At 29.2% G+C, this 12,384-nt stretch overlaps 1 protein-coding gene across 1 annotated transcript; it reads left to right on the top strand.

Annotated features, from left to right (window-relative positions):
• Positions 1-6,275: 6,275 nt before the first annotated feature.
• On the top strand, positions 6,276-10,691 carry LOC128389127 (toll-like receptor Tollo). Its single transcript, XM_053348650.1, has one exon. The coding sequence runs from the start codon at positions 6,873-6,875 to the stop codon at positions 10,044-10,046; it is 3,174 nt and encodes a 1,057-aa protein (XP_053204625.1). The 5' UTR covers positions 6,276-6,872; the 3' UTR covers positions 10,047-10,691.
• Positions 10,692-12,384: the final 1,693 nt, after the last annotated feature.

The following is a 12,384-nucleotide window of genomic DNA, read 5'->3' as shown; positions in this document are numbered from 1 at the left end:
TATAAAAGTTATCCCTTAAGCTTTCATCGTTATTGAGATAATCTTGATGATGAACTTATATATTTAATGTTCATCTAAATTGGTAAGAAAAACGGAATTTTAAGATACTCCATCATCATCATCTTCTTGTTGATGATTATCCTTAATATTGATGATTATCATCAACACAATTTATTCTGATTTGTTTCACTGACTTGATCAGCCGACTTGACCAAGAATAGAATTGTTTCCAATTCAGTTGACCATTGAATCCAGTTTCCAAATGATTAACTCAAATTGTTCAAACATCTTTTTCTATCCTTTACAATCAACATGAAAGTTTCATGATGAAACACTTTCTATGTGATGATGATCATCAAACATCATCTAATAAATTACAATTTCAACTACAAGAAGATACAAACAACAATTAAACAGGTAAAGTTAAACAATTAAACCTTTTACATATACAAACTAAAGTGTGATGGACAATACAACCAATTTATCACAAACGCAAGCACATTTTACTAATTATATTGACAATCAACTGAATTGGTAAATTGTACAATTGATTCTGTAATTATCCGTTCACATGGTAATAATTGTGAGTTTAATTACCCCACCCAAAGAAATTGATTGGAAACAAGAAGATAAAAACTTGACCCTGTTAATAGTATTGGTCAGTATTGATTATCATGACAATCATAGTTTCTAATCCTAAACTCAAACAGTTGAAAAATTTCATCATTCTCATCTTAATCATTTCTCTCTTTACATGATGATGATTATTATTTCTCTCAACTCATTCTCTTGATTTTCTTTTGTTATTTTAATAGAAATTAAATGATCGGTGATGGACTTTACTTGTTTCCGTGTTGTATTAATATTGCGGCCAACAGAGTATTGAACGGATTAACCTGAAAGGCGGGAGACGATTGAGCAAACGATGATGATGATGATAAAGAAGGAGATGAATGGTGATGAGGATGCAGAATAAGATTGAATAGCCGATATATTCAATCTTAGACAATAGTTTTTCCTTGGGTCAGTTTTTTTCTTCTTCTTCTTCATCCTGGTTGACCGTAAATCTCTCTCTCTCTCTCCCCATTTATTTCTCTTCTCTCTCAAGTTTGATCACTATTCTGACTCCATGAAGAAAAGAAAACAAAACGAAATTACAAGAAGAAGATAATAATTCCTGAATGATGATAAATAATATGAAGAAAAGTGTATTTACCGGTTCACTGGATTTTCTTCCGCTTTTGATATCAAATGATTGATTAGATTCGGTGGATCATTGATTTGGTAATTTGTAAAATAACCATACACTTTATTAATCATCTTAATCTACTTAACCAGTAATATAAATTACTTTTAATTATTAGAATTGGATTCACAATGGTGGTTAAAGTTTTCAATGGAAAACAAGAAAACCAAAACCAAAACTTTGAATATGAAATATTGGCCTGGATGGATTATCAAAAATTCTGATAATGATAATGACGGTGATAATTGTTGATAGAAAGAGAAAGAAAGAAATTTTCTCCAACAATTAACCCGGTCAATTGACTATTAATATGATTAATTTACCTGTTTAGATGAGATGATCAAGAGAAACGTGATTATGATTACAATTGTTGGCCCAGAAATATCACCCAATACAAAAGGAATCAAAGATTTTGAATAACAATCACGGAATTGGAACTTTTTTCCAAATAATAATCTAGTAAGTAGATGACCAATTAATCTAACAATTAGACTATTAATAGTGTTAGAATTATATTAATTTGTTTCTCTTTTTTTTCTCTATTCTGTTAATCATAATAGTTTAACAGTGAACTTTAGGAATGAAACGATTAAGGACTAATCTATTATCTCACTAATTGTTTGGATTAGATTGTTACAATCATAACGATTTTCACCAAAATTGAAACTGAATTGATTAGATGATAATACAATTTAAATTGTATGATGATCAACAGCGCCCAATAAATTGATTGATTGCCAACAATTTATACTGTTTAACAGTTTAACCAACTGATCTAGTCAACAATTAAGACAGTTATTTATAAATTGTGACCAATATTAGTTATTCACGATTTTTAATGTAAGTGATTCATTTGATTATTATTTCAATGATAACAATTTAAATGATGATAATAGTTAACAACAGTTAGTCACATATGATATAAAAAAAATGTTGACAATTAATTATATCAACTTTATTACTATACAATTAAGAGCAATTTACTTAACAATTAATTGTCGTATTTTTATTTTACCTCTTGGTCGTTAATTGTGACAAAACTAAATGATAACAATCAGATAATAATAATGATATGTTAATCATTTACTCTACTCACTAATTACTCTGTTAATTGTAACAATCATGATAATCATTTTCCTAGATGATGTTGTTTTTTTAGACTCATAATCAAGATTAAAGGTTAAACTGATTGTTAATTGTTATGATTAAGGAGGAGGTTAACCAATAACCAATGTACCAAAGGTATAATAAAAGTGAATTAGTTAATTGTTGTTTAAAGTAATCATAATAAAACCAAATGAAATAAACCAAATATTCAGCAATATAAAATCAATATCATTGGCAATTAAATTGAGTAAATATAAATTGCTCTTAAAGTAAAAGTGTAATTAATTATGATTCAAAATTGCCAACAACAATTGGAATTGATTTTGATTTTGATTTCCCAATTGGATTGATCAATCAATTCAAATTGATGATCAAAGATTTAAAAATGAATTGAAGGAATTATTTAAATTGTTTCTCAGCAATTAATTGCGACTAATTTTTATTATGATTACAATTTAAATGTCGATTATGTTTTTCTGGCTAATCTTTGTTATTATGATTGTGTCACTTTACTGATTGTGTTTAATTGTTTTATGATCAATCAACAACAAATTGATGATTCTAAGCTTAATTGTTACCTTTAAATAAGAGGAAAAAAGTTAGTTTGTTGTTGTTTTTGGTTAAATTATCATTTTATTATGATGCTATTACAATTAAAGTTAATTGCTTTCCGTTGAACATGTTAAATATCAACTTGGAAAATCAAATCAAGTAAAAAAAACGAAACTAAATTACCTTTAATTTTTGCATCAATTGATTGTAATAAGAGTTTAAATCATATTATTATTATTATTATACTCTAATGTTAATAGATTTAACCTTAACAACGATTCAATTTAAATCCAATTGATAAACATTGAGAGAGAGCTGAAAATTGCGACTAACAATTAACCCTGAACAATCAAATTAGAATCACAATTAAATAGAAACGTTAATCAGATAAGTTAACAAGAGAGATGAAGATGTTAGTGTATTGAGAAAAACATTGTAGTAGAAATGATTCCATAAGAAGATAATTTAAATGAGAAATCAAAGATGAAGAAGATGAGGATGAAGATGATGGGGAAGATGATTATCAGTAAGAAAAGGGAGGAGGTGAGAGAGGTGGAAAGGGAGGATGATGAAGGTGAAGGAGGTGGTAGTGAGAAAATGTTATCAGTCCCTTTTAATTAGATAGTTAATGATGGTTAATATATGAAGATTTCATGAAGATGATGCGAAAGTAATAAACTCAAGGTAAATGTAGTTTGATAAGTAAAGAGGAAAAGGAAATACCAAAGTTATGTTGATGATGATGAAGATAATTATGATTAAAGATGATGTGTAAAAAAAAGGTAAACCATTTGTCCCGGGATCAGGGGGGATATTTGATTACCTTGATAAATTAAATAAGGAACCGGAGGATGAGAATGATGATCAAGATGAAGAGAAAATTATCATCACGATAAAAAAATTAGTCTTTTAGTTAAGTTCTAACAGAAAAGGTCGACTTCGTGCTTGACCAATGGGCAACAAAAAGATAGAAGAAGATGCCAAGAGAGAGAGAGAGAGATGATGATGATGATGATGATGGAAAAAGAGAAAAAAAATTACCGATCTTGCGATCGTTTAGAACTTTTTTTTGTTCTTTTTCTCTTTTTTTACTTGGAAATGAATCTTGAAGAATCATGAAAATTATGATTACATGTGATTCTCTGAATTAATTTGAAGAACAATTTAAAGACAATCATTTTGACCGAAACAATTAACGAAACCATAGAGAGCAAAAAACGTGATCTTCTTTGATAATAACTAGTTAATTAATCGAGATGATAATGATAATTAGTACAACCAAATGATAGAAAATTAAATTAAAACTTAGTAACAATCAAATCATAATAATATTCTTACGATATTATTTAATATTAGAACAGAAAAACAGAAAAACAAAAGAGAAAAGAAAAAGAAAAAGAAAAAGTTTTTCAACTCGATTTTTTGTTTCTTCTACAAAATCGATTATCATTTACCTTCGTGATTAACTTTAATTTACTAATTAGTTAATTTTAATTTCTTTCATACTTAATCTTCATAATTCATCCCTATCATCATGATGATGAGAAAAAAACAATCCACACACACATCGATTAACAATCAACCAACAACAATGCAACAGGAATTACCAAGTAAACTAAGTTATTGGTAATTGGTTTTCACCCTTAGGGCATAAAAAGTAAACTCTCCAAAAATGTTAACAAAAAACTCATAGGATGATGAGGATGATAAAGATAATAGTAATAATAACCATTGGTAATTGTTGATTACTATTGTGATCATTTGTGAGTGTGTTCATCAATTGTAATTGATGTGTTAAAATTGTATTGATTGTTGCAGGTAAAAAATGATTACCTTTTGAACACAATCATTGATATTGTAATTATTGTTTATCGGTTTTAACTTGTAATCAATATCAATTGTAATTATAATCGTCAATGTGTATTACCTGTAATTGTAATTGTTGCAATTTAAAATCATCCCAATTCAGTATATTATTACAGCTTATTTAAAGATGAGCTTTTCTAATTGTTGTTTAAACTTTTGTCAACAATTAACTTTTCCTCTTTGAAAACTTTTTTTTTCCTTAACATTATCTTATTAATATTATTGATTATTGATTATGATTAATCATTTGGATTTAGTTTTGTTATCATGGTGATAACTTTTAATTAATCCAGTTTTAAAGTGTGTTAATTGTTTACTCTCAGTGAATGTGTAAACAATTAACGATTTTTAATTATTTTTGTGATTTGGAATGAAAAATCAATATGAGTCTTTTTAAATGAAATTATTGTTCTCATGATCCTTTTCATTTTAATCCCTTTTCTCTGTGTTTATCTTCACTCATGTGGATTAAGATAATCTAAGTTGTAAATGGATTAGTTGAGATTTTTTTTTCTTTCGCTTCTTTCATTTTTTTTTTCTTCAACCGACTGACCTTTCACTTTAAAACTGACCAATGATGATTAAAGATATAGCTTAAAGGTAGAGTTAAATTGCTGCTAATAGTAAAATTACTAGAAAATGAGACTCACAATTTAATCCAGTTGACTGTCGGACAAGACAAATTAGTGAAATTTAAAGAGTTTTAAACTGTCAATCGAAAGGAAAATTAAGAAATAGATTAATATCAAAGTCGGATTTTCGAGTCGTAATTGAGTTCTATTGTTTTAATAACCTGGGAAAATGAGAGAGACACTCATTGAACAATTAGAAGATCGGAAGAAAGAAAAGAGAAACTATTGAAGAGAGAGTGAGAGAGAGCTAATTAAGGGACAATAGTGTTAATGGACATTGGTCAAGTTGGAAATTCGAATTGAAATTTGAAAAGATGACAGAGTTTATAATCTATGAGAGTAATTGATGATGAAGAGTGGGACAGGTACAAAGGAGTGAGAGTAGTGGGTCACTTTTTGAAGTGGGTGAGAAAAGGAAACCAAGTGGATTAAGAATTGAATTGATATCGAAAATGTAAATCTTATTATCAACCAGATAATAATAATAATAAGCCAGGTAACAGATCAGATCAATTGTACCAAACTTGATAACCAGAAGTTGATAAACTTTAATATTCAATGAGGTTGATGTTAAATTGTTATCGTTGCGATGTTGTTGTTGTTGTTACTTATCAAGAATCTCTAGTTAATCTGGTTTACGAAATTTTCTATTCATTTTTTTCTTCTTCTTCTTCTTCATTTTCTATTCTTTTCTTTCTTTCTCTCTCTCTCTCTCTTCCTATTCTATTTTCCTTATTACCAAGATGAAATATGAAGATGAAGAATAAAAAAAAATCTCTTGCTTTTGATTCTGGACAAAAGGTAAATGTCATTTGTATGGGTTATCATTATATTCATTGTGTTAGTTGTTTGTTACATTTTTGTTAACCAAACATTTTCTATGTATAAGAAAGGGACACAATTTATATTCATTGGTCACAAATAATCACTTAGAAATTCATGATAATCACCAATAAAGAAAAAGAAAGAAAAAAAAAGAGTCACAAAGAGAAAGAAAAAATCACCATGAAAAATGAAAAGAAAAAATTTTCTTGTTTTTCTTTGGAGTTTTTTCTTTGTCCACTAGATGGCAACACTTGGGGAGAAAAAAAATTCTATTCTCTTTTTCTTCTCTCTCTTTTCTCTCTCTTTTTTCGAGGGAGAAGCAGAAAGACAGATACAAGTTTTAGTTTCTTTTCTGTTTCTCTTCATTTCAAGTTTGGATTCTCACTAAAATGCTTGTAGACACTTTTGACTGAATTTTTTTCTCTTTATAATCTCTCATCTTATTTGTGTCCAATTTAACTGATATTTTTTATCTCTCATCATTTAACTTTTTTTTTTCTTAAAATATTGTGACCATCTCTCTATCCATTTCTGTGTCCATCTTCATTTCTAAATGAATCTACATCAATTCTAATCATAATCTTTTTTCATGTGTTCTTTTTTACCTTTTAACCGAAAATCTTATTTTTTGTTTACTGGTTGTGATGTGGTTCAGTTCAATAATTTCGTTATTTTTGATTACCTGTTGTTACCTTTTACAAAATTGTCTGGTTTCTCCATCGGCTTTACAACATCTTAAAGTGATCAATTTAGCAAGTTATAAATTGAAAGCTTTACCTGCACACTTTTTTCGTGAATCAATTGAACTACAAGAATTACATTTACAAAATAATTCATTAACAACATTACCAAGCGGATTGTTTACCGGACTATCTAAATTACTTTTACTTAATTTATCCTACAATGAGATTCCATCGGAAAGTATTGACAGTGATACATTTATTGACCTTATACGAATGGTATTACTTGATTTAAGTCACAATCATTTAAAAACAATTGATAAATTATTCTTCCATTCACTTTATTCACTTCAAAAGCTTAACTTGGCCCATAATAGGATATCTTTTATTGAGGATACCTCATTTTCTCAACTTTATAATCTTCACCATTTAATACTTGATGGTAACCAGTTGACCATCATAAACTCACACACATTTAGTGGACCCAATGTGCTAAGAGAATTATCTTTAAATGATAATTTTCTCTCAAGTGTAAACCATGATGCTTTCACCAATTGTAGTTCTCTTAAAGATCTTCAACTCTCTTCAAATAAATTAAAAGAGATACCAACAGCTATATATCATCTTGTAGAATTAAAAAATCTTCATCTATCAAATAATCAAATTTCTTCTATTAACAGTAGTACAACTGTTACACCTATTCTCACATCTTCATCTTCATCTTCATCATCTCCATCATCATCAAATACCAAAAACAATGCATTTGACATTGTTAATAATCTTAAACATCTTACACGATTGGATTTATCCAACAATAAGATTACCAATTTAACTAGAAACTTTTTCAAAGATTTACCAAGTCTTCAGTTTCTTGATCTCTCGGGTAACCTGTTAAATGGTTTGGAACCAGGTTTATTTGATGATTCTGCTTCTACCCTGACAACCATTTTACTTCAAGACAACAATTTAACTGACATCAATGGCCTATTCATTAATCTAATTAACTTAAAGCATCTCAATGTTTCCCGTAATTTGATAACTTGGTTTGAATATGCACTGATACCTGAAAGTTTAACTGTTCTTGACGCTCATAGTAATCGTATTGGTGAATTGACAAATTATTATAAAGTTGAAAGATTTTGTACACATTTAGATTTTTCATTTAATCTAATTACAAAAGATTTAAACTCATGGATTATACCCAATACAACGGAAACCCTTTTCCTTAACAATAATAATCTTACAACGGTTCTTCCGATGACCTTTACCGATAAGGTTAACCTTAAACATCTTGACCTACGTAATAATCTAATATCAACATTAGATATGAATGCCTTTCGTTTTAAAACAATATCATCAACATCTTTAAAAAGTCGACCTCATTTCTTAATATCAGATAATCCATTTTATTGTGATTGTAACATGGAATGGCTACAAAGGGTTAATAAGGACACTTCCCTTCAATATCCTGTGGTAATGGATCTTGACCAGATTACATGTCAACTTCCCTTTGTCCGTGAGTCAACTTATCTTCCTCTAGTGAAAGCCAATTCGTCCAATTTTCTGTGCAAATATAAGACCCATTGTTTTGCTCTTTGTCACTGTTGTGAGTTTGATGCCTGTGACTGTAAGATGACCTGTCCGGACAATTGTACTTGTTATTATGATCAAACATGGTCAACAAATATTGTTGACTGTTCCCGACGGGAATATGTACATGTACCTTCACGAATTCCAATGGATGTAACTGAACTTTATCTCGATGGTAATCAATTATCAACCCTATCAAGTCACACCTTCATTGGTCGGAAAAATATGTTAACTCTCTACCTGAATAATAGTGGAATCCATTCAATTGTAAATAGAACCTTTAATGGTTTACAATTATTACAAGTTCTCCACTTGGAACATAATTACATTACCACCCTAAATGGATTTGAGTTTGAATCACTCTCACGACTCCGTGAGCTTCATCTTCACCATAACCGGATCTCTTTCATTAACAACCGTACATTTATCAATTTAACATCTCTTCAGGTACTCCATTTGGAAGATAATTTTATCTCTGATTTTGCTATTTGGTCACTCAATTATAATCCACATCTATTGGTTGTTCACATTTCAAATAATCTATGGACCTGTCGATGTGATTTTGTTTCACGTTTCCGTGATTGGATGAGAACCGAGGCCGCTTATGTGTTAAACAAAGATACTATTCGGTGTCATTATAATAATACCTCAATTGGTCCATATATTTGGCAATTAAATTCATCTAAGTGCACAAATTATAGTGATAATCATTTAATTCATCATCCTAATCAACAGCCACACCAAGTATTATCTGGTTCAACCATTGAATCATCACAAGATGGTGGCTATGGGGTTGATAGTGTTGTGATTGGTTCATCTTTAAGAGAGGTCATAACCCCTTCAACCTTTGCCAATGAAGTTCCTCACTTTCAAAATTCATTGGTTCAAGATTACATGCCACTGACATTGATTCTTATCATTGGTCTTGTGGTAATTCTGTTGATCATCATTCTAATCAGTGTTTACCATAAAGAGATTAAAGTCTGGATATATTCTAATTATGGATTAAGGTTTTGCCAAAAGTCAAATTATCCACCAGAAACTGAGCGTCTATTTGACGGATTTGTTTCTTATTGCAAGAAAGATGAAGCTTTTATATCACAAATTTTAGCCCCTGAACTAGAGTATGGTCATCCACCATACCGTTTGTGCCTTCGTTATCGCGACCTTCCAGTAACCGGTTATGTTGCCGAGGCCATTTCTGAGGCCATTGAATCATCTCATCGGACAATAATACTTTTATCTGATCAATATCTTAAATCAGATTCGTGTCATTTTGAACTTAAAGTGGCTCACCAAGAGTGTCAAGTGAACCCCAACCATAAATTAATTGTGGTTGTTTTGGATAAGAATAGTTTAAATCAGTTGGATGCTGATGGTAAACTGTGTATCCGTTCATCACCAATCATCCACTGGGGTGATCGTAGATTCTGGGAGAAATTAAGATATGCGATGCCACCAGGTAGAGGATTAAATAAACCTCTTAATTGTCCTGATGTAAGGGCAAGTGTAGATTTTAAAAGAGCCACCAACTTAAATCCTGTGTAAATATTTGACTCTCTCTCAATCATCTCATCAAAATATATAACATCGATATCATCGAAACTACTATTATAAAACAACCACATCTCGTGATTAAATCATTTGTTGAACGCCATCATCGTCATCTTCATCATCATCATCACCATCATCATCCATTTTTGCATCTCTCCATTTTCACCCAGTGCATCTCATCAACTTCTTTACTATTTTTTTTTGTTGTTAATAAATTGACAAAGGAGAAAACTTTAATTAAGAAAAGGTTATTTTTCTAGCCAAAAAATAAATTAAACAATCAACTAAAACGTTTACAAAAATCAAATACACTCTTCCCAATAATCATTATTATTATTTCGGAATTAATGAGAGAGTAAAGATGAAAGAACTGTAAAGATTATTATCATCATCATCATCATCATCTTCGTCGTCTTCATCATGTCTTCAGATCTCATGAATATAATTAACATGAATTAATAAACAAAAAGAGAAACCGGAAGAAAAATTAAACAAGAAAAAGATTATCAATGTTTTAAATCACTTTGATTGTGATGTAAATTAGTCCTCACATTGTTCAGTTATAAAACAATGATGAAGATGAAGATGAAAAATCCTAGTCACGTGGTAGCAGTAAAAGACATCCTAATCCTATGATCTTGATGATAATGATGATATCCAAGTAAAAAATTACCTAATCATCAACAACAATTTAATGATGAATGAACCAGAAAACAGGATGAAGACAAGGCGAGATGATAAAAAGATGAGAAAGCAAAAAAAAAACTAAACTTTCCCATAGAAGATGATAATTAGTATTATATATTAATTTATATGGTTACCGAACAAAGAAATAGTAAATTAAATTAAATTAAATTGTAAAATCATGAAAGTTTCATGATCAATGATTAGTTACAATGATCGTCAAGGTACAAGAACAATTTAATCAAAAAACTGTTACCAAAACAATTAAATTAACACAAACATTTGAAAGGAAGAGGAAAAAAAAACTCAATTGAAATGATTGAGCAGAAAAAGAAACAAAATCCAAAGTGAATTAGGAAACAATCACAATTAAATTAAATTGCTGAGATGAACAATTTAAATTGATATTACAACAACAAGAGCATCAGAAGCAGATGATCAACAAGAAGACAATTTAAATATACAAGAGAGGGAGGAGATGATCAACTGATTATGATTGATTATGATTACGATTAACAAGATGATTATTATGTATGATTACATTTAGATGAACACAATTTATGAGAATGGTAAAAAAATGGATTAGGATAAACGTTAATCTCTTGGTAAAGATAATCCATTCCTGGTGATTACCTTTTTTTTCAACGAGATGATTTCAATTGTTGCTGGTTTTTTGATTACAATTAACAAAAGGACCAACCATGATAATAGCTTATTGTTAATCATAACAATCATAATCTAAATCATAATCTTAAGGTTAACAGAATAGAGATTGAAAATTTATCAATTGTTTTTTCACTTCTCATTCAATGTTGATCAACATCAGAATATAGTTTTTTGTTGATTGTTGGACTAAATTGTAATCTCAATTGTCCATAATTCAATTCATTGATGGTAATCATTATTATTATTGTTCACTGATTGTTGTTGATTAAATTTGATGATGATAATGCGCTGATATTAACTACAATATTAATACATAAATCGTTGGTTTTGAATTACTTTTATTATTATGATAAATTCAAATGTCTTTGTGAATTTTATTTAGGTTTATTGATTAACATCATTTCATTGATAAAATTACATTTGATTATTATGATTACCTGTGGGATGATAATCAACTTTAATCATGATAATCACCTTTCCATTGATTGTTAGTTACTTTTTTCTCGTTGTATTTGATTAGGTTTTTTTTTTCTTATACCCAAACAATTTAATTCACTGATTGGGTTCACTGATTGTTGTTGGTAAAAGTTATTTATCATTTGATAAGATGGTTAGAGTTTAATTTTTCATTGTTATTGTTGTTATATCCAGAAAATGATTCTGATCATGATGTTGATCATGAACATGATTCAAGTAAACAATGATCAATGAGTTTTACTGAAAGAAGAAAGAGAAAATCATCTGATCATCATCATCATCATCATCCACATGAGATGAAGAAAAAGAGAAAGTGAACAAAAAAATATACAGAATCTGAAAATTCTGAGTTTCGATCTGAACAATCTTGAGATTAGATTGATTTTTGCTGTTCTTTTATGCCTCTACCAATTTCATCTCTCAATTTTGTGCGATTGTCTTTCATTTGCATAAATTACACATTCTCTTGATTGTTATTGATTAACCAATTAAATAAAGTTAATTA

This window comes from Panonychus citri, unplaced genomic scaffold (assembly GCF_014898815.1).
Source record: "Panonychus citri isolate SS breed McGregor unplaced genomic scaffold, ASM1489881v1 Contig00104, whole genome shotgun sequence".
Lineage (NCBI taxonomy): Eukaryota > Metazoa > Arthropoda > Arachnida > Trombidiformes > Tetranychidae > Panonychus > Panonychus citri.
The sequence above is the reverse complement of the archived record's forward strand: the minus strand, read 5'-3'. Positions and strand labels throughout refer to the sequence as shown.